General features: G+C 45.8%; 1 protein-coding gene across 4 annotated transcripts in view; it reads right to left on the bottom strand.

Annotated features, from left to right (window-relative positions):
- Nucleotides 1-24,060, bottom strand: part of NfI (Nuclear factor I) — a 152,914-nt gene that overhangs the window by 74,497 nt on the left and 54,357 nt on the right. For 3 of the 4 annotated variants that reach the window (XM_037433171.2, XM_037433170.2, XM_037433173.2), the window contains one exon: nucleotides 18,907-18,987. The exons of the other annotated variant lie outside the window; for it this stretch is intronic. In XM_037433171.2, coding sequence (XP_037289068.1) covers nucleotides 18,907-18,987 — 81 coding nt within the window. The remainder of the gene's footprint in view (nucleotides 1-18,906; nucleotides 18,988-24,060) is intronic. 4 annotated transcript variants of the gene reach the window in all.

Genomic DNA, 24,060 nt, shown 5'->3' with positions numbered 1-24,060 from the left:
CGCGAAGTATCTTGATATTCTTTTCTACTAAAGAGATTAATATGTGATCAGGATAATCGGCTTATTTTATGAGTAATCTTTGTTGCATGAAACTCATCAAGCTTTCATGACTTACCAAAAAGCCCCCTTCGCAACTCTTGTTAAACGAGAATCCTGGCGAGAGAGTTACTTGTGCTTATAGTTTTATCCAGAAAGACAAATATCTATTAATCATGTTTACTTTTAAATATGTAAGCTGCTACAATTTGAGATCCTTGTGTTTCTGGTTAAGCTCTCCACTATCAGATGTCACTGTCAACGTTTTTGATACCATACACTTATCCAGTAGGCGGGTACAATGAAACTTCGATTATACGTACCCTGGTTTCACCGCGAAATAGTTTAGTCCCAGCGAAATTTTCATAGAAATACATTTGAACCCATTTATAAGAGGCATGCTCCAGGAAGAAATTCCCGCCTTTTATACGACATGAATATTATAAGCAGGGTACATCATATGCACTTTCTTATGCATTTTCATATGCATTTTCTGGTGTCTCTTATACCAATTTGTCTCTGATATCAGTGCTTCTTATAAGGGGTTCGACTGTAATGTATTAAAACCTTGGTTATACGACAAAGTTGTTTCAAGCCAACCCAGCATCTTATGATGACTTTCAAATTCCACCCGGAAAAAAAAAGACACCTTTACTCGTACCAAACGCCGACAAAATATTCACGAGTGCAGAATATGAACTTGCATTCCTCCACATACGCCTTAATCACATGTATATGTATTCAAGATCATTACCTAGCCAAGCTTTATCCACTCGGAGTAGCTTCAGCCAACCGAAAAGCTGATGTTTTCACGGTTTCGGTTCGTCGAAACTTCCTTGTTGACATACAGCTGATCTCCTGCCTTTGTCGAACTCGCAGTCACAGGCTTGCGCATGCATAAGGGCGTGACGCAGCTGTTTTAGCCTTGCAAAATTACTTTCACTGGACCTCAACATTGATAAACACGAGAGGGGCACCACTTCATATGGCTACAATTAACAGCCCGCACGGCTCAGTCGTGCACGAAGGCATTCTATGCAAACTTGTGCTCCGTCGTCATTATGTAATAGTGATGACATTGTGTATGATTCTTCTAATGTTGGTAACGTGGTTTTGGTTACGTTTGCTTGCGCAGGCAATTTTAGGACTTTATTTATTGGTAGAAAGATATGCATTGGATTCGATTTTTTTTTAACGTCGTGAATAAAAATTTGCTCATGCCTCTTTCAACTAAGTAATGCTGATATTAGCTACCACTGGCAAGAATAATTTACTCTCCCTTACTTGCGGTCGTTTCGTGGGCTTATTCAAGCAGTCTATACCCATTTTTGGGGCAAGAATAAGTGCCACTGTCTAAAATCTTAATTTTTCGTTTAAACAACACGTGGATTATACGACGGTTTTATGTGGTCCCCTGAAAGTCGTATAATCGTGATTTCACTGTATCTGTGAACGGTAAGGAATCCACAGACAACCTGACACTTTGTTACAATTAATTGTTCAAAACAGCCAAAGAAGCTACAAGTAATAGTGTAGGATTATTATTTTTAGGGACACAATTACTGAATGTGACTTTTACAATTCACAATTCACATATTTATAATACACTCAACCCTCATTAAAATAATGTGACATCTTACACAAAATGAAGTTTGTTATATCCAAAAAGTCATTATAAAAGTATATAACACTGCACTTATTGCAAGACTAGTTTTCATTTACTTTATTATGAGTGATATTTCAATATATCCATATTTTTTATATCATGATTTGAGCGTGAATTATCGACCATAACTAGGCATTGAATGTTTCACCATCTATGAATGATGGCGTTACTGGGCCTGTGCCAAGCTTTTGTTGCTTAGTGTAAAGAACATTGTTAACATCGATGGATAATGGTGTTACTGGGCCTGTGCCAAGCTGTTGTGCTAAGTAGTGTTTGAAGAACATTGCCAACATCAGCATAACTTTTAAATGCACTTGTAGAACATAAATGTGTAACAGGCGATTCCAAATTAGGAACTGTCATGTGGACATACTGACAAAGTACAGTAAAAGCACAATTAAGTTAGCCAGCGGTCAATAACATGCACCAAACTGCCTGCCTTGAACACTGTAACTTTCGTAGAAGCATACGTAATGTTTCACAGAGGAGATTGTATCCTTGAAAGTGACCACTCAAGAACAGCGCTGCACCACACCTGAGGCCTCGGGACGTGCGCTTAGCAGCAATGAAGAAGCTGAAGAAAGGTGTCAGGTGTCAACCAAGGTCCAGATATTTACCAAATGGTTGACATTTATTTTTTTGGCCTCGTAAAGTAAGTATTTTACTTGAAGACTGAAATTTTCTTTTATGTCGTTTGCAATTGTTAACTGCTTACAGTTACAATAAAATACTTCGCTGTAAAGGCTGACACGTAGTTTCTAATGAATTTGTTTCGCATTACTAAGCAACTAACTGGTCCATTTGTCTCTGACTGTTCCCAATTAAACAAGCTTTTAGTCAGGTGGAGTTCATTTTTCTGTCTCCCTTTATTTATTCAGGTTCGTTGCTATACTAGAGTAAAATGCCCATCGTGTCTTATCCAGAATAATGGGCAAAAAAAAAAGTGGAGTTGAGCGACGCCACAGCCAGAGACCATGAAGTAGTACAACAGAAAGCTCATCAAAGAGGGAATGCTTGCCTGCAATTTTACAGTGAGTTCAGATCTTGGGCTCTGCAGCGATGTGTCACACTATGCCTACATGGTAACTGCCCTATGGTTACTCCCATCTTACAACAGCCCCATGATTTTACAACAGCCCCAACAGTCCAAGATTTTAACCACTTAATACACTGCACCTAAAGTGTACATCACCTTTCTAGTTACATATTCAGATGCTGGAATTGCCAATTGGTTACCTGCACAAAGCGTGGACCATTTCTGCTCTGCAATTAGCCCAGAAAAAATCATATAAACACATAACAGGAAGCGTTAATTGAGAAATCTTAGAAATCACACAACAGTTCCAGCATGAAGCTGGCTTTTGCGGGAGTTAAACAAATCAATGCTAAGACGGAAGGCAGGTGTGATTGAGCTCCAAGAAAAAGACAAGATGAAGTTTGCGGTGATACTGCCACATTGTCTCAAAAAAGTGGGCGCTCGGCATAAGGTGAAGGTGTTTTTTTCTATTCTACAGAAGACAAGGAGCGTGGCATATGTCCGGCGGTACGCAGATTCATTGAGCCGAACTCTAGGAGAAGTCCAGAATGCACCATTCACCACTCCTACAGACACAATGCTTGTGCTTCGGGAGTTGTGAACAGGATATCATTATCATGAGGCCATATTTACATTGACCAGACGGCCAGTAAATATCTGCCCCTTAATGAAAACAAAGAGCGCAGTTAAAGGTCCTGCGTTTTCCACCCACCTAGGCATGCATTGCAGGGACTGCGGATTCTCCACGGATTTCGCAGGCACCGCGGTGTTGTTCTGTCACTCATATAAGATAACGAGAGAGATTTGTGCGGGGTTCCATACCAAAACAGAAGGTCACAGACGAGTGAGCCAGATGTCGCTAGCACAAACGAATAGAGAAGTATATTTTCTAGGCCACAATGCCTAGCACCTTGTAAGTCTTAGCAAATATGTTTTATCATCGTGTGATGCTGTCAGGCTCTGAAGTAATGTGCGACTTAGTATATTATTCAGTTTTGTTATATTTTCTGCGCAGTGACACATGCATGGTACACACGGTAACTTTCATCCGTTTCCCTTCATTAAACTTTAGCCAAAAGTGAGCCTTTGTGTCGCATTCTCTCTTTGTCCACGTAGTCAGTGAGTTCCTTTCATTTACGATGAATACATACCAACTCCCCCCAGTTTTCTGGTTTGTTGTGTACACTTTTTCGTGTGCATCTCAAGGGCAGTTTTCAAATTGAAAGAAAATGAGGTGCATTGCATGATAAAAAACACGGCCAAGCTCCTCCGAGAACTGCGTACCACCAGTTCTGAATGGTGTACTTAAGTAGCTAATCATTATAAATGGCATTTAAGTTATTTAGATAGATAGATAGTTAGATAGAGAAATTGTAGACAGTCGGATTCTAGAGGAAGCAGGATTCCCCCCTAACATAATTGTGGCTGTTTGCGATAAGTTGATTGGTGGTTTAAAAGGACGTGCAGCTAGGAAAATCAATCGGGAAAAAATGAAGTTCGCAGCAATTCCTTATATGCATAAACTGGCACATGGGTTAAAAAATGTTGGTTCCCGCTACGGAGTTGATGTGGTTTTTAGGGCACCCAATAAATTGGGAAAGATATGTGCATTGGTGTCAAATCAGCTAGACAAGAAGGACAAGCCAGATGTTAAGAAATGTGCCGTAAACCATAGAAATAAGTATGTGCCTTGTGCTGTGGGGGTGGTGTACCGCATTCTTTTATCTTGTGGCCGTCATTATGTGGGACAGACGGGCCGCTGTGTCAGTAAAAGTTTGCGGGAGCACTATCTCTCTTTGCATAACGGCACGCCTTCCCATTTGGCTTCGCATTGTGCCACGTGTGGGTGCACACCTTATCTGTCTAACACTGTTGTTATTTTTAAGCACCACGATCAATTCACCCGTGAGGTGTCTGAAGCCTATCATATTAACAAGTCACGTGATGCTTGCGTAAGCCAGACCTCGGTTACATTGCACAAAAAAGAGTTCACTTTTATTGATGAGCGCATCATTTAATCTCGTTGTACCTCACTTGTCATATGCGGCTATTACTTTTTAAATTCTTGTTGCTCGGATTAAACTTTCAGTTGTGAGTGCAGCGCTGTGTGTGGTTCTCTTCTTTGTCTGTCTTTTTGTGCGCCGCTTTTCTTTTAATATGAATATACACCAACTCGCCCAACTTTCTATTCTGTTACAGTATAAAAAGGTACTTCAAGCACGGGAGCCGAAATCACACAGACGAAATGAAGACGATGATGTTGTTGTGGAGTTGTGTCTGGGCTGCCCTGTTGTCCTGCGTCCTTGCACGCCCGGCATTACCTTATTAAAACTCCCCGTTACATATTTTGGTTGAGGTGCTGGGTAGTCGCCATCAGGAAAAGGTGCGTGTTCTACCAGCGTAGTAATACCTGGCACATGCGGCAATGTCTACATTGGACAGGCCGCCAGACGGGTAAATATAAGGCTGAGCATGACAATTCTTTGAAGGGTTGGGTTTCGTCTCACCTTGCTAGCCATTGCAATGCTTGTGGGTGCAGCCTTCCTTTGAGCAAACCTCAATCATTGATCGCCATCATAATCAACGTACTCGTGAGATTGCTGAGGCATACGACATGGCTTAGTGTGTTGGCAATTGCGTTAGCCAGCCATTTGTTACATTATCAAAACAAGACATCTGCTTCTTCGATCGAGTGTGATCTTGTGCGGCGTGTGGTTTTCTGTACATATATGCTTTATTTCAAATAAATTCGTCACATGAGCTGTCAGCCAGGGCATCCTGAGTCCCTGCGATCGCAGCTACTATGTCCTCGTCAGAGAAGCTTGCAACGGCCTGGACATTGCAACCTGCTTTTACGAAATCGTCCGCAGACACTTCGTGCGAAACTACTGCTGGGAAGTGGGATGACAACTCTCGAAATGCGTCGTCTATGCGCTCTTTGTCATCTTCACTGGTTTCCGCAAGTTCCGCCCCCTCGAAGCCTGCCTTGCGGAGCAGTTGACACCTGTGTCCGACTTCACGTCTCGCCAGGAGCTAAAGATTTCCGCAGGAGAAAACTTAGCGGAGATTTTCGGCCAGTCCTTCGTAATCCACAGCTGGATGTCCGGGCTGTTGACAGCTTTGCTTTCGCCAGAAATGATTTTTCCAACGATGTTGTAGCGATGCTTAAATCGGTGGAGCCACCCGGTGCTGTCGGCGAAGTTGTTTCACTGAGTGCAGTGGCGAACCATTTAGCCTTGGCAATCGACATCGGGCCATCCACCAGAAAGTTCTTCGCGCGTGCTTCGAAAAACCAGGCATAGAGCGGCTTTTCTACATTCCCGTGGGCAGGAGCGCCCACGTGACAGGCTCCTGAAGTTTTCTTTTCTGCCACCTTTGCCTTGATATCTGCTTTGTTCTTCAACAAGATACTCAGAGTGCTCCGTGGTATCCCGAAGTCGTCCGCGACAGTCAAACACTTCTCGCCCAACTCAACACGCTGAATAGCCTTCAATTTTGTCGCTAAGTTTTGTGCTTCTTCACGCTGGCCATAGCTACACGGCATCTTTTGGCATCTTTTGTACAGAATAAAATTTTTTTAATAGGCAATTTCAATCTTCCGGGCATTGACTGGATTCGCGGTACATTTAGCGCTGATGTTAGCGTAAATAATCAACACTTGCGTGACATTATTTTGATGCACAACCTACAAAAGTGGTTACTGAGCCTACACGAATTAGCGCTGCTTCCGCTTCTATAATTCATTTTATATTTATTAGCCAGACTTTCCAAGATTTTGCTGTTTTTGTGGAACAAGGTATTTCTGATCATGAACTTGTTGCTTGTAGCTTGATTGATTGATTGATTGATTGATTGATTGATATGTGGGGTTTAACGTCCCAAAACCACCATATGATTATGAGAGACGCCGTAGTGGAGGGCTCTGGAAATTTCGACCCCCTGGGGTTTTTTAACGTGCACCCAAATCTGAGCACACGGGCCTACAACGTGTTGCTTGTTGCTTGATGAACTTGTTGTTTCTGATCATGAACTTGTTTTCCTGCATTATTGATCTTCCCAAGTCTACTAGTTGTAAAACTATTTCTGTAAAGGACTACTCCCGTGCCAATGATGAGTGTACTAATTTACCTTGATGATCGTCTAGATACTTTTGGTGGACATGACGCAGTCAAACTTTGGGACGAGTTTAAGAATATTTGTATGCACTGTATTGACAACTTTATTCCAAACATTACTAAAAAAAAACATCAAAGCCTACTATGGAAGATAGTGCATGCAAAAAGAAATGTCAAGCGTCTGCGACGACGGGGTATTTCTCGTGACGTAATAGTACCTACCAAGCTAAACTTTTAATACTTTCAGTTTACCCTGTTGAATTTCATCCAAACCACTCCCAGTAAGTTTTGGTGCTTACTCAGAAAAAAAAAAGTAAACTAGTCGACCATATTATGCACGAGGGCAATCCTGTCATCGCTCATCATCAGGGCCCGACAATTTACCAAACGTATTTCTTCAGAGATATGCTGAAATGCTGTCACACCTTCTTGTTATTATCTTTCGTGCATCACTTTCCTCAGCTGTGCTCCCAAATGACTGGCTATCTGCTTGTATCATCCCAATCCTAAAGAAAGAGGATCAATCACTAGTTCAAAACTACTGCCCCATATCACTAACCTCCTCATGTTGTAAACTCTTAGAACACATAATTCCTAATGAAATCACAAGGTTTCTTGAAGGTCGAGCTATTCTAACTCCTATGCAGCATGGTTTTAGAAAGGGCCTCTCCACTGTAACCCAATTAACTACTGTTATTCATAGTCTTGCTAGCGCTGTCGACAAATCGGGACAAACTGACACAATACTTTTGAATTTTAGAAAAGTGCTCGATCTCGTGTCACACGCAAAACTAATCAATAAACTTATTCATTTGGACATTCCCTCATACCTAGTAAATTAGATTTCTGCTTACCTCAGTAACCGTAGGCAATTCGTTGCAATCAATAACTGCTTTCGAGTAACCTTCCGGTAATTTCTGGCGTTCCCCAAGGAAGTGTTCTTGGACCTTTATTATTTAACATATCTATTAACGACATTGTTGACTGTATTTCTGAACCTGTTCAGATAAAATTATTCGCAGATGAATGCAAACTATTTCATGAAATCACCTGCCAACAAGATCAAGTCACCTTAAACTCCAGCCTTCAAAATATTTTAACATGGTGCAAACACTGGGATATGCAGCTTAATATTGATAAAACAGTATTTATGAAAAACACCAAAAAATTAATAAACTTTCATTCACTTATAATCTTGCATCCATGCCACTTAAAGAGGTCAATGAGTATAAGTACTTAGGTGTTATAATAAGTAATAATCTCAGTTGGAGTTCCCACATCTCTCACCTTTGCAACTCAGCTTTCGAAAAATTCTGCTGCCTCAAACACAAATTAAAACACGCTCTTGCCGAGACCCATCTAACTGCCTATACTTCTCTTGTCCGTTCTAAGCTAGAATATGCAGCTATCGTGTGGGATCCTTACAGTTAGAATCAGGCAACAATTACCGGCGTGTTGTGTGTAGCGCAATTGATGCGGCTGATGCAGACCGCGGAGCCAGCTCCCGACCCGTCAACTAACAAAGCTCATCGGTTCCGTGAAAGCGAACGCGGAAGACCCGAGCACGGGAAAGAAAGAAGACTTCTTCGTTCACACGGTTCACGAGCGTTGCCGTCAAGTTCGCCCCCGTTTGGGACTATAAGGGGAAAGCTTACTTGGAAGAGCATCTGGTAAAAAACAGGCCAGGCGCCGCCGTCCGCGTTTGAGCCATTGTTGGCATGCATGCATGCCATTGAGAATGATGCGGCGACGCGACCACTTGGCTGACCGAGACATAGTGGCGGCAGGGAGACGAGCATAACCTCCCCCGCTGTATGTCATTACCGAGTGTTGTTAGGATGTCGGGGCGCCTCGCTGTCGCATACACACCTGGTAAGCGCACGGAGCCCAACGGTGTACTCACCGCTCTAAAGGAGGCTTCTACGAAGCATGATTTAATGAGAGAGCTGACGGGGCTCGAGCGTGAGAACGGCTGCTGACGGAGGCAGCACAACCTTGCATGGGAGGGAGTGTCACACGCAGAGACCCTATCTCTTTGTGTGTTGTATTTGGTAACGTGGTGCTTATCAATGTAGTGCCTGTTATGAAAGTGTTTCTGTGATTGGTTGTGATGATGTAAGTCCAAACGTGTGATTGGTTTGTGTGAAGATCCTTTGTTCAACCGAGGGTTAAAATGAGGATGTTGGAATCTGAAATGAGGAGCGGAGGTTCGGGCTTGGACTCTGGCATACGCCTGAGGCCGCAATAAAGCGTCTCTTCACCAGACTACGGCTCTTCCTTCGCGCTGCCACCGTGCACTTGAGTCATCGAGGGGACCCATTCCGAACCTCAAACATCTTCCCTCCTTAGCTAGTGTAGAAGCTAGTTGAGAAAATTAACTCTTACACTAAAACTAACATCGATGCGCTAGAAAGGATCTAGCATAAAGCATCCAGTGTAAAGCAGTAAGGTTTATCTTTTCAAAATATCGTACCAGTGACACTCCAAGTATCTTAATGACCCAACACAACATTCAGTCCTTACAACTAAGAAAAAAAACTCACAGGCTTAAATTTCTGTTCCTGCTGTGTCATAATAAATTGTCTCTTTCTCCTGAACCTTATATCAAGCCTCTCACTGCTCGCTGAACAAGACATCGCCACTCAGCCACATTAACGCCTTACAATGCCAAAACCAACATATTTAAGTATTCTGTATATTCTATTTCATTATTTCACATTTTTCAGTGCTTGTTTCTTTGTAGGTAGATTCATTTTGTTGTTAGTATATTATCTTTGATACCTGCACAGTGTTTACTGTTTGTTGGTATCTTTCCCCTCCTGCCTGTGCCTTTTCAAGGCCAGCAGTATTCCTAAATAAAATAATAAAATAAATAAATAGACAATTTAAGAGTCCGCAGCGGCTTTGCACACGACGCATGCAAAAGAGAAATGCTGCACACGCAGTGGTACGTAGGCGACGCACTAACGGAAGCAAGACAGCGCTCGCAAGGCGATGGCCACCAGCAAGGGCAACAGTAAAAGGCGCAAGCTGTGGTTGGCTGATCAAAACTCGCAATTGGCTGATCAAAACTCGCAAAACAGCCAGAAAAAGTAAAAGAATAGGCGAAAGGAGGAGGACGCCGGCTCCTTTGTTCCTGCTGACGGGTTTGCGGAGAAAGAATGGGAAAAAGAAGGAAAAAAAAAAAAAAGAAAGCCACAACTCAAGGTAGAGATTGTGCAGTCCGAGCCATCTCGCACTAGCCTTTTTTCAAGCGTTTCAAGTTTCGGCACAGGCGAGGTGCCACGCAGAGGTACCCAGGCGCTGTATGTGCCAAAACGCACCTTCCAACTCACGCGCGGCAAGTGCCGAAGAGCACCATCCAGCTCGCGCAATGTTCGATATATCAAAAGGCAGGAAAAAAAAAAAAGGTCCAAATATCGCTCGAAATAAACGTGTGAATTTCTATACTTTTACAAAAAAATTTTAAGGGGATAACTTACAAGTTAAATATACCCGAATGTTCTATATACGTATGTGGGTTCGATATATTCGTGTTCGACTGTATAAGAATGCTTCTTATATAACACCTTGTCAGTGGGAAGTTATGATTGATGATTGATTTGTGGGGTTTAACGTCCCAAAACATCGATATGATTACGAGAGACGCCGTAGTGGAGGGTTCCGGAAATTTCGACCACCTGGGGTTCTTTTAATGTGCATCCAAATCTGAGCACACAGGCCTATAACATTTCCGCCTCCATCGGAAATGCAGCCGCTGCAGCCGGGATTCGATCCCGCAACCTGCGGGTCAGCAGCCGAGTACCTTAGCCACTAGACCACCGCAGCAAGGAGCAGTGGGAAGTGTGCCTGAGAATTTCTTCCTCACGATCAGAGTCCCTTGCGACTATTGCGAGCATGCATTGGCACCTGTATCGAGTGTGTTATCTGAAGCGAGCTTGCGCTATGCGCAGACGTTGCTCCGCGCAGGCTGTCACCCTTGCCCCTCACATGTTTATAATGTTGTGCCACAGACATGTTCCTCGTTCGGGAGCACGTCTCACGAGATCGAGCGCTGTTTCGACGAATTGTCTCCCCCCCCACCCAGCGCCGCCTTCCGTGCAGACAGGGGCGGCGCCAGGGGGGGGGGGGGGGGCAAGAGTAGGCTGGAGCCCCTGCCCCCCCCCCCCCCCCCCCATGCCCACCCAAGTGCCCGTAAGCATATATTGAAAACCTAGTAGGAACAGAGCTAGCTTGCCCCCCCCCCCCCCCCCGGAGGAACTCACTTTTTCGTGGTTGCCCCCCCCAGTAAAAACATCCTGGCGCCGCCCCTGCATGCAGAAGAACCGTGCAGTTTTGGGGGTAACGTCGCTTCCTCCGCCGATCTACCTTGCAGTTCCGGGTATGGCTGCGTCTCCTCAGCCGAGCCACTGTGCCGTTCCGGGGAACTGGTCTCGCGGAAGAGTCCCAAAGCGCTATTTAAGGCCGTGCCGGCCCCATGTTAGAGGGATTTTGCCCCAGCCGACGTTGTCGTGCTGGCTGGCTCTGTACAAACGGCAACCTGCTACAGTAAACGCTCCTTTTTGTTGCTGTTTTCAAAATGGATAGCCTCCCTGCTTCGCCTTCGGGCTAAGGCTTCAGCGAAGTTCGCTCGACTGCTCGCCGCTCTTCACCACCGCTACCATCGCGACACAGCAAAATCTTAACAGTGGTTGGCAGCTTCGGGATACGATATCCTACGTTTGGCACGCCGAATCAGACCCCTGGAAGCTCGAGCACGACCGACCTGATATCAGCGTTTGGATACGCTGGTATACGCTACCCTGTTCTCATCGTTCGGCAAGCTGGGACAAGCAACCCCGGATCTCAACATTGGCAAGTTGGACCGGATCCCTGAAGGCCTGATACTGTTCGACGGCAGCCACGAGTTGGACCATCGTCGGCTACTTTGGTTGGGTGAGTGCCCAACGTTTACTGTTCATTTCGCCAGACCTCTCTAGCACAAGCAGATGTTAGGAGAGCGTTTTCTGTTTTGTTGGTTGTAATTTATTATTCACGCGCTCTAGACCATGAGATTAGCTTTAGAGTACGGTGAATATCAATAGCAGAGCATCACGAGAAACGAGATCGCGATGGAGCAGTACCTTGTGGAGGACCTCCTCGAAATTTGTCGAGCCATGGGGATTTCCACCGGGTCCGCTAAAACAAGGGAAGCGATTCTCGAGGTGATGCGGGCAGAGAATGTGACGGCCGAGGAAGCTGACGAGTTTTGGGAGCTCATCTGTGAGGAAAAGCAGAAGGCCGAAGAGCGAGAGGATAGAAGCCACGAACAATGGAAGGCCGAGAAAAGCTGCGAAGAGCTCGAAGCTCAAAGGCACGAACAGCAGAAGGCCGAAGAGCGACGAAAAAGGACAGAGCATGCTCTCAAAATGAGAGAGCTTGATCTTAAAATTCAAGCACTTAAGTGGGAGCGAGCGAAACACCAGATCCACAACTTTCAGACAGGCGAGAACAATGCGCATTTTCTTGATGATTTTGAAGTTGCCTGCTGTAATGTTGGTGTTAGCCACGACCTTTGGGTGGAGAAGCTCGCCACGCTGTTGCCGCGCAAGATCACACATGTTTTGAATTGCTTACCCTTCGAGGAAGCAGGAGATTTCAGTCATGCTAGATATGCCTTCATAAGATATTTTTTTATTTCAAGTCCTGCTGACTGGGGAAAGTCGGAGCGATGAAGACAAGGCCGAAGCGCGGCGAAGGGCGCTAAAGGATGACACCCACCGAAAAAAGTGTAAGGACGAGGCGCGCCGTAAAGCGATGGAAGCTGAGGTCCATCGCGTAGCGCTTGATGATGACGCTGGCCGGAAAATGTTAGATGATAAGGACAGAAGCAAAGCGCACGAGGCTGAGGCCCGTTGCTATGCGCAAGCCGCTGAAGTGCGTCAGAGAAAGCAGGGCGCTGAGGAAACTCGAAGTGTATGTGACGTTGAGGCCCGTTGCAAGGTGCAGGACGCCGAAGTGCGTCTGACAGAGCCAGACGTTGAGGTGCAGCGCGACGAGTTAGGGGCCGAGGTCCATCGTATAGCTAAGGATGCCAAGGTGTATGATAAAGCTCTAAATATGGAGCCGCTGCGCAGCGCACGCGATCAGGATGAATCGCGTCAAAGTGAGCATAAGGCCGACTACGAAAGCCTGGGAACAAGAGCTATCTTAGAAGGGCAGAGACGCTTACAAATTGAAGAGAAACCTTCGGGCAAGATAGTTAGCTTAAAAGGCATCGGGACTCCCGTTCTGTCACAGGCAGAGACAGCTAGCAACGGGCCCGAGGAAAACCTAGCTAACCAGTCTAGAGTTTCAGCAGTACTATTTAGAGGCAGCACACTTGTGAGTGTGTCGAGACTGCCAGTATTGCGAGAAGTTCGCACAGAAACAGGTGTCGGCATATGCGTAACGCGGTGAAGACGACTGATGACAAGCGCGCTAAAGCCGCTGTTAAGTGCCTTGGCGTTATCAGTCAAGACGCCAGGCTTAAGGCTAGGCGTAGGATTGCGAAAGGGTCCTCAGCGAAATGTTTGCATCTCAGACCATCACTGAGATTGAGATCAGGCGGGAAGTCCGTCAAGAAAAACCGAGTTTCAGGGAAATTCGGGTGCCGAGATCATCGCCTGGTCTCATCTTTTTCGATGCCGCGTAGAGTCAATCACGTGGAGGAGCATCGTGTACGGCTGAGCTGTAACAAAGGCGGTTGTTCCCCACCGTGGCAAAAGGGTCGCTGGTCAAACGGGCGGCGTAAACGATGCAGTGCAGACGCCCCCTTGTTCGAGTTAAGCGTCTGCACGTCAAAAGTTGCTGCTACCGAGTTTGGCAAACAGCTTTGTTCGTTGTGCCTTTGTCAAGACTGGATCCCTCGAAAGCTATGGAGTGCGCGACTCCCCAGACTTCATCTGAGAGGGCCCCCGTCTTGCTGTTACTAAGAATGAATGTTGTAATCAGCTTTGAAAATAACTTCTCTACTTTTGTCGTCAGCCGTTGAGCAAGGAATGCGTCGGAATGTTTGCAAGTTTTACTTTCCTTCTCATCGAAAAAGCTGACATTGATTTGTTTGTTTGATTATTTTGTTTCCACGATATTTCAAAAGGTAAAAAGTCAGCGTGTTTTATTTTAACAGAGAAGGCATAGTAAAAGCCCCTGTTTAAGATACCTTCTGTGTTTAGCATTAAGTGTTATTATGTACGTCAGTGTAGGTTAACTTTTAACTTTGTTTTGTATAACCCACGTAAGTTTGATTGTCATCCTTAGTTTCTTACTTTTCAAGCATGTTTTCTCTGGTTTTGATGATAATTGGCCGAGCCCATTGAAGTGAGAGCTTGTAGGAGGACGAACTTTGTCAAGCTTGGCAATCTTATGCTTGCAGGCGACGCAAATGTGCGTGATTCAGGAGTTCTTGGTGTTCTGAATTGTAGATTCGGGGCCAAATTGAGTTAACCTCGGCAGCTTCGATCGTCCCTAATTTGCCCGGGTCACAATCGAGAATCGCTCCCGAAAAAAAAAAAATTCTGTTTGGTTTAGCAGTGTCATGCACTGTAAAGGAGTGTCGGCATTGTGTATTCCTCCCGAGATTCGTTGCTCGTGATGCTATTTGTTAGCCCAGCGTAATCTCGAGGAAACATTTGGTTTCTGCTGGTCTGGCGATTTGATCAGCATTTGGAGGGTGCTTGCTTTGGCCAGAGTGGTTCGGCTTTGTGTTCGACTCCGTCGTTCCAATGAACCTCTGCAGGCCTATGGAAGTCTCAACGGGCGGAGAGAGCGGAACGGCTACCGACGATCAACCAGCATCCCTCCTTCCGAGCCGCGCTGACGGTTCAAAACTCCGGATGCATTGTCTGGCGGCGGGGGTGCTGTTGTGCCACAGACATGTTCCTCGTTCGGGAGCACGTCTCACGAGATCGAGCGCTGTTCCGACGAACTGTCTCCCCCCCCTCCCAGCTCCGCCTTCCGTGCAGAAGAACCGTGCAGTTCCGGGGATAACGTCGCTTCTTCCGCCGAACCACCTTGCAGTTCCAGGTATGGCTGCGTCTCCTCAGCCGAGCCACTGTGCCGTTCTGGGGAACTGGTCTCGCGGAAGAGTCCCAAAAGGCTATTTAAGGCCGTGCCGGCCCCATGTTAGAGGGATTTTGCCCCAGCCGACGTTGTCGTGCTGGCTGGCTCTGTACAAACGGCAACCTGCTACAGTAAACGCTCCTTTTTGTTGCTGTTTTCAAAATGGATTGTCTCCCTGCTTCGCCTTCGGGCTAAGGCTTCAGCGAAGTCCGCTCGACTGCTCGTCGCTCTTCGCCACCGCTACCATCGCGACACAGCAAAATCTTAACAATAAGCCCACTCGATTAAAGGCAGTATGCGTTCTCCAGCAACCCGAGGCTGGCGTCTTGCTTTATCGCATCGCGCGATACATGATGTCAGAAGTGGCTAGTCACCGGTTTTAATAGGCCTCCCGGGGTGCCTGGGAAAGGGCAGCGATGGAATTTGTGAAGCCACCGGACCCGCTACGTTTTACAGGGGACATCAGTAGGAACTGAAAGTTGTTCATACAGAAATTAAACCTGTTTCTGGCCTCGTTTGACACCACCGTCAAGAAGCCTCGCCCGGAGACTGCGAGAGGTGCCCTTCTTCTGAGTATCGCAGGCGAAGAAGCCATTAAGGTCTACAACCCCTTCACTTCTGCGAGAGGGCGAAAGCAGCCTTGACTGCGCTACGGTGGTAAAAAAATTCTGTACTGCTACGCCCAACAAAATGAAGTCTACGAGCGGTACGTCTTCCGGAAGAGGGTCCAGGAACCGGGTGAGCCTTTTGAACATTTTCTGAGAGATTTGAAAACTCAAGCCCGAGCATGCAACTTTGGTGCATTGAGGGATTCAATGATCAGAGACCAAATCGTCTTCAGAACTATGGATACTAAAGTAAGAGAGAAGCTGCAAGCAGACAACAAGCTTACCTTGGAAAATGCCGAGAAAACTTAAAGGCGGCAGAAATATCCGCAGCACACCAAGAAGCTTGTGGTCAGAACCCGAAGCAGGTTGATCCGGTGTGCAAACAAAGTCACGTGGCACGAACTGACAGGTGCAGAGACTACAAGTGTCGGAAATGCGAGCGAACACACTAGCCATGTAATTAATGTAAGCCACACTAGCCATGTAATGTAATGTAAGCCACACTAGCCAATTCCTGGGCAACGTTATCGGTGCTGAAAGCATCAGGCCCAGCCCTTCCCTAATAAAGGGTATGATAGAAATGCCGCCACCAGCCGATAAGGTTGCCGCCCAACGAATGCTGGGTGCTGTAAACTATTTTGCCAAGTTCGAGCCGTCCCTCACTGAGAAAACAACGCTGCTGAGAAGCTTGATCAAGAACGACGTGGTTTATGAATGGTCAGAAAACCACGAGCACGAATAGAAACAACTATGCGATACTTTGAGCAAGCACCCCCTGCTAGCAACATTCGATCCGAAAAAAGAAACTAAAGTGTCCTGTGATGCGTCACAAAATGGAATGGGCGCTGCGCTTTTGCACCGTTATGGCAGCCATTGGAAACCCGTGGCATATGTGTCAAAGATATTATCGGATACGGCGCAGCGGTACTCTCAAATAGAAAAAGAGACAATGGCAATTCTGTACGCCTGTGAACGATTTGACCACTTCGTATACGGACGCAAAGTAATAGTCAAAACTGATCATCGCACCTTGATTGCCATCTATAAAAAAATTCCGCCATATCCACGAAGTGAATGATGATGAGTGGGCGAAGCTACGGAGGTAAACCTGGTAAACCATGAATCCTCTGTACATTTTGCCCACTCGATTTTATTACATCGCTCCCCCTAGCGTACGTCGCCGCACTAAATCGAACGATTGCCTTCAACCAATGACACGCGCCATATGTGACATCATTCCTATTTTATAAGATCTCGCGTCTTTCATCAACTACAAGTACCGCTTTATAGTTTATAACATCTTGCATCTTTTCATCATCAGCTACAAGTACCACCATCTAGTAAACACTACAAGAACTAAACGAGAGGTGGCTACATACAGGAGACGGTACCGCCATCTAGTGAACACTGCAAGAACTAAACTAGAGGTGGCTACATACAGGGGACGGTACCGCCATCTAGTGAACACTGCAAGAACTAAACTAGAGGTGGCTACATACAGGCTACAGGGGACACACAGCCCACGCCCTAAGGAGCTTCGCCCCTAAAAAGCAATAGGCGATATCCCACCCAGGCTGCAGCGGTTTTTCCTACTGTTATTGCGTTACGACATCGAACTATGCTTCGTTCTAGGGAAGCAGCTGGTCTCGCGGACATGTTATCAAGGGCTTCAATCAAAGATGACGGGGCTGACATCACGAGTGACGACGCAGACGTGCACGCTGTAAGTTTAGAGTCGTCACTTGTCAGGGACTACATGTGGAACAGGCTTATAACGGAAACCAGCAAAGACCCGTATCTAAGCTCTGTTCATAACAGCATTGTTGCCGGCCTGCCTATTAAAAGACAGCTCAAGTCATTTGCTGGCGGGCTATCTGAAGTCAAAGGCGTCCTTCTTAAAGGCTGCAATATTATAATATCAACAAACATGGGGAAGGAAATCTTGGAAAAGATTCACCAAGGACAAGTTGAATTGAATAAGAGCAAATTAAGAGCGCGGCGTTCAGTATTTTGGTCCGGAATGAATTCTGGTATTGACAAATTTGTACAGACCTGCGCAGTTTGCAAAAAGTATGCGTACTACCAGCCACGAGAGCCACTTCAAATGCGTCTTGTGCCAGACCAAGCCTAGAATAGGGTTCGTATAGACCTCTTTCACTACGGCTGAAAATCGTACCTCTGCGCCTACGACCCCTATTCAAACTTCCCCGAAGTAGATATGCTCACAGAAACATCGGCGAAAGCGGTCATCGAATCAATCAGGGCTATCTTTGCCAGATATAATATCCCCATGGAGGTCTGTACAGACAATGGCTCACAGTTTGCAAGCAAAGAATTTGCTGCGTTTTCACGAGCATACGAGTTCCGACATGTTACCTCCAGTCCAGGATTCCCACAGTCCAACGGGCTAGCGAAAAAAGGGGTACAAATAGTGAAGAGGATCTTAAAAAAAAGCATGAAAGCTAAACAAGATGTTTGGCTGGGGCTCCTCTCGTACAGGACTACACCGCTGGAAGCCGACGACCGATCGCCTGCGGAGCTGCTCCAGGGTTGGATCCTGCGCTCGACATTGCCGTGCATACCAAGAAAGCCCGAAACCCTGGTCTTCAAGCGCCGCCAAATGGAGACCAACAAGCGCCACTGGCTCCTCTAAGGAAAGGAGATGCCGTACGAGTGAAGCTCAGGACATGAACTACAAAAGCAAAGGTCATAGAGCCGTTGGCTCAACCCCGGTCCTACAACGTCCTCACAGAGGAAGGTAGGCTACTGCGACGTAACGGGCAACACATTTTACCCACTCAAGAAGCATTTCATAAAGATCCTCCAGAGCTTGTCAAATGCGACGATGAAAGTGCTTCACACAAGCGACACCAGTGCCAATGCCCACAGCACCTACTGTGCCCAGAGCTCCAGCCTCGGCGTCACCTGTTCCAGCTCTGCGGAGGTCGCTACGGCAGTGTAGATCCCCTCGCCATCTAACTTACAACAGAAACTTTGTGCAAGTGCCATGAAGCAGACGTGCAACGTGTGTTAACGATGGGACTGTCGTACAGATGAACCAGTGACGTAATCTACGCAAACTGCACTTTCTTGTGTTCCTTTCCAGTTACGTGTTGTCTCCTCTCAAACAGAGGGGAATGTATCGAGTGTGTTATCTGAAGTGAGCCCGCGCTTTGCGCAGGCTGTCACCCTTGCTTCTCACATGTATATAAGCACACTCGATTAAAGGCAGTGTTCGTTCTCCAGCAACCCGATGCTGGCGTCTTGCTTCATCGCATGGGGCGATACAGCACCCAGCACACTATCATTGAATATAAAAAATGCCTACTAATAAAAACACACCTACCACACTGTTCTGGTACTCACTTGGGTGCGTAGGCTTGGGTTCGGCTCGGGCCAGGGCGAAGGCTTCCATCTTTATTTTGGCATGCGGCGAGCTCAGGGGTCCTGTGGATGATGACAGGCGGGGCCACACACGCATGCAGCAGCAGTACAAGACAACACTCACCGCACCAGACAGCGACAAAGTCTCCCTTTACCCACTCACCCTCGGATCAAAGGTGCCTCCAAAATGGCAAGCCAAAACCAAAGCAACAGGCAAGCAAGCAAATGAGAAATAAACAAACAAAATAAACGGCCCAATCCTTTTGTCTCTACTCGTCTGTTAAGGAAAGACACCAGCTGATAATGGTGAAAAACAACCGTTCATTGAAAGTACAAATAAACTAATTGCAACATTATATGATGCAGGGCTTGCAGCTAACTCTTTTGGATGTAGTGTCATGTAGCTCCACAAAATGCTTTTAAGGAAATACAGCCGCTCCAGGGGGGCAAAGCAGTAGTTGTGCAGTTAGTCCCCTTGATGCGAAGCGGTGAGAGCATGGTATGTGGAAAGGTATAGGAGCACTTTGCTGATGTCTGCCAATATGGCACACACACCAGCGCTCGTGACCATGGCTTTAGTCACAGTTGCTGCTTGAGCAGCATAGTCTTATGCCCGCTCTGGCACCATCCCATCACGCTCTTTCAAAATGTGCAGGGCCTTTCTTCTTCGTTTGAGGAGCTATTGAGCCTTGCATGTGGAGTGATGTGATCGCATGCACCGTCTGTGTGACCGAAATGGCAGGCTCATTCCATCTCTGCTTCATTTGCATTCATCACCAGCACTCGCATGCTTTTACTTGAAGGAAGGACAAGGGGTGATGTTATCGATGTAGACTGAATACAGAGCATGATGCTAACGAAGACAATGAAAACCCATTCAGAGTGTCCATATGATTGCTATCACAATGAATACTTTACTGGCCATATGGACAGCTAAATCACATCACAGCCCACATGGCCTGAAACTGTTTCTTCAAGCAACTTTGGGGGCGCCGTCACCCCCCGTAATGTCGTTTTCACCTCATAGCGACCATTATCTTAGCACGGTTAGTTTCTTTGCCGAGTGAGACATAGTGCTGCAATCATGTAATAGCACCAGCAAGCACTGGCTGGCACAAGCGAGGTTATCTGGGTCCTTGGGGAGGACCTGTTTTTCTCTTTTGGGGCTTGCCGAGACCGCGGATGGACGCCTTTCATGGGAGGCCTATGATAACAGCTTGTCTCCCGTCGGTTCCTCATGGTGAATCGGACATCAGCAACACCTAATTCACAGTAAATTGTATGTGTTATGTTATCTGTGTATTGTACTAACATTGTGTGGTTATTTAGCATGTTACTAGTTATTTCTTACAAATAAACGATCACTTGCCAAAGTTGTAAAGAGTGATCGTTAATTTGCGAGGAATGTATGCCCCTCGCCAGACGGTGTCCCATCGAACCATGGACTATGTTACTAGTTGTGTGTTCAGCTGGCGAGCTCGCTGCTGTAAAAGCACTTAGTAAATATCCCCATGTATCATGATAATATTAATAATAATATCTAGGGTTTTACATATCTAAACAACAATATGGCTATGAGACACCATATTGAAGAGCTCCAAAAATTTTGACCATTCGGTGTATTTCAAGATGTGCCGACATTTCACAGTACACAAGCTTCTACTATTACTTCTCCACCGAAATGTAACGACCACAGTTAGTAGATGAGCACCTTAGCCACTGTTCCATCATGGGGCCTTCCCTGTGTATTGATCGCCGCTTGGTGTCACTGTGTGTTGAAAATAGGCTTCACAGCTGCTGGTAAAAGAAAATGTGCCAAAAATGTGTAGGTCTGTATACAGTTAAACCTGGATATAACGAAATTAATGAATTCCCGGTAAAGTTCGTTATAAAGAGGATTTCGTTATATGCGTTTCCGGTACGAAAATTTGGAAAATAAACGCGGAAATATAAACAAAAGGGGGACTGAAGGCAGAGCTAAGCCAAAACACATACTTTACAGCAAAAAGCTGCGTTATTGTTAGAGTACCAGTTATATGGACACTCGCGGCGGGTTTTTGTCGTCGCCCCCATGTTTTGTAACAAGTCCAAATTGATAATATATATGCCCCCGCGCATCGTAACTTTCACGGGCAGGCGGGTGAAAGCGCGCGAGCGCTGCTGAAACAGAGATCAAATAAGTCAGCCCATCCCTACCGCGTGAAAAGTTAACATCTCCCGCGTGTTGTTAGAAATGGCGTCGAATGCTCAAACAAAAAGTAAACCACCCGCCTTGAACAAGCATGAAACGACGTGGGGAGGGAGGGGGGGAGGAATCGTTTGAGTAGCAATAATAAACTTGAATATTAAGGGCGGTCACCCTTGCTTGCTGCTATCATGACAAGTATCAGTGCGGTTTCAAGGCGAAGGGACGGTGTGAAAAGAGCACTTCTCCCTGGAACGGCCACACCAGCGTTTTTTTTTTTTTTTTTTTTTAGGAGTTCCACGATGTCGGATCCAAAAGAGTTGGCTGCCAGTCTTACTTCTTATAACATTACAATTTTTAGCTATAGGGATTATTGCATTGCATTAAACACGCCGTCGTGTTGCCAAAACTAATCGGCTAATCGCAAAAGCTTGAATTTCTCCTTGAATTTCCCATGCAAAAGTATGGGACTGTTTTACATGTATATCGAACTTCTGCAGGGCAGAAAATCTGATACAGTCGCCGACCGATTTTTCGGACTCCGAAAATTCAAACTTGGATATTTCAGACTTCAAAACTCTGTGTCTGCTTTAGAAAACCCGGTACGGGACCACCATTTTTCGTCTTTGGTCAGCCGTAGTGGTCAGCATTGTAGTCATCGCACCATACTGGGAGGACGCCGAGCTGCGCAGTAGTGGAGCGAATGTGCCTGCCACAATGATGTTAGGAATTTTTAGAATAGCGCACCGCGAGCCCTTGTGGTGCGGTCGCTGCTACTGCGCATGCGGCGTAATGCGAGTCGCCGTTCGCAGCCCACGAAGCTCGCGAATTGTTGTGTGTAGCTTCTGTGCATTTGAGTTAGCGGTCGGGACGAATGTCCCTAGACCTTTTCCTAGGGGGAGCAAACACTATTCTAGAACTCATAATGCGTCCGCTATACTCGCAATGCCCGCAAACGTTATTCTAAATCTCCCTAAAGACTCCGCTCGTGCGATTGATGACAATTTCGTGCGCAAAGCCTGCAGACGAAGGAATTCTTTGCCAAGTTGTGCCGCAGCTGGAGAGCGGTTCGGATGATGACGACGATGATTGCCCGCAGCTGTCGGCAGCGGAGATCCCCACCGCGGTGACGCTTTTGTAGAGTCTTTACAGTGACGATGTCACCTTAGCGAAAATATGGGCAAACCAAATTGCTTCCAAGCGTAGTATGAGGCAAGGCAGAATCATTGACTTTTTTAAGCCTGCCTGATGCAATTAGATTAAAATTTCTTACAAAAACTAAATTTCCGGGCTGTTCAATTTTTCGGACTTTTTTTTTTTTGGTCCCCACCAGGTCCGAAAAATCGGTCGACGACTGCATATTGAACGCTGCGCCGGGCTGAAGCCTGCAAAGTGCATTTATTCTGACACAGATTGCTCATTTTTTGGCCGCATTCCAACAATTCAATTCTTTTTCATGCACAGCTGATCAAAAAGTAGTGTAATTCGTTGGTTGCACAGCGTTCGTTGGTTGGTTAATGCATTGCGCTGAGGTGCGAGGTGTCGCTGGTTCGAATCTCTGGTGTATCTCTCGGAACTTTTTCCTGATATACTTTACTCTGTGCCTTTTATATATATATATATATATATATATATATATATATATATATATATAGGACATGAGAGTGACGGTGATGGCGAAAATCAGCCGAGAGGGTCTATATAGTTGCTAGAGTAAGAAGAGAGTACAGTGAAATCTCGGTAGAACGAACCCCACAATAACAAACTTTCCAGATTAACGAACTTTTAAAAAATCTTGCACCAAGTGCTAATAGTTTCAATGTAAAATTATTTCACTACCACGTATTTCAGAATACCGAACTTTACAGAATAACGAGTGTTAATTTAGTTCCACGTTATATTAACAACGACTCAGTACTCAGAACTTGTGTTCTGAAATCTGTCGCGACCACCGGACCAGTACCCAAGCAGACGACAAAGCGAACGGACGCCTTGCTTCTCAGAAGACGCACGACGGTGTGGAGAAAAAAAACTAAAAGGCGTCTTTCTTTTCTTTCTTTTTGTTGAAAACGCCGACGCTGAAGGCACGGCCACTGGATGAAAGACCCTGCTACAGGTTTACAAATGGACACAGAGGCGAGGGCGAATATGCGACTTTTCAGTATGATCGCGCGTGCATGTGTGAAAAAGTTGCGGCCATTCGCAGCAGCCCCTGCAATGACAGAGCGTGCCCTGCTCAAATCAGCCAATGGCCGATTTGAGCTGACGATACAATGGCATTTGAGCTGATGATTGGCTGATAAAATGGCTGTGACGAGTGATTTATTAACTTGTAACGTCATTTTTCGTGAGAAGAGAAAAGATTTTAAGTTGACTTTAAGAATTTATTGTGAATTCTAGGCCATGAGCTGCACTACATTATTTGGCTGGTGTGTTCTCGGGAGCCTTGACTACGGATCGGCAGCATTTTCAGACCAAGCTCAAGAAGTGTTGCAGGGTCCCTTTAACATAGTAATTGCTATCTCAAAGACACATTACACGAATTTCAGTGCCCCAAGTGCTAATATTGACTTTAAGGTTGTCAAACCCACAATAAAATAACACAAATATACTAAAAGTGACACAGCAAAACCAGAAAATGCACAAGGATCAAGCCAGAGAATCCAATATCCACTCACCTGTGAAATATGGAGGGCAGCAACACTATAGCTTTCCCTTTGATACCACATGCACTAGTTGTGTTGTAAGTAAGGACAGGTTGTAATTGTTAAGGGGAGATGCGGGTCGAAAAATCGCGTTTTTTGCGAAAATTTCCACTTTTGAAATATTGCTTCTAAAATCACTTTTGATCATTCAACTATCATTTCCCCAAAGGTCATGGCTGAATTCAAACGAGAAAGTGGTAAAAAGTCGATCTGCGCTAGTGAAGGTAGCTGCCGAAGTCGCGAATT

Source organism: Rhipicephalus microplus, unplaced genomic scaffold (assembly GCF_043290135.1).
Source record: "Rhipicephalus microplus isolate Deutch F79 unplaced genomic scaffold, USDA_Rmic scaffold_14, whole genome shotgun sequence".
NCBI classification, from domain to species: domain Eukaryota; kingdom Metazoa; phylum Arthropoda; class Arachnida; order Ixodida; family Ixodidae; genus Rhipicephalus; species Rhipicephalus microplus.
This window is presented reverse-complemented; position numbering and strand designations above follow the sequence as displayed.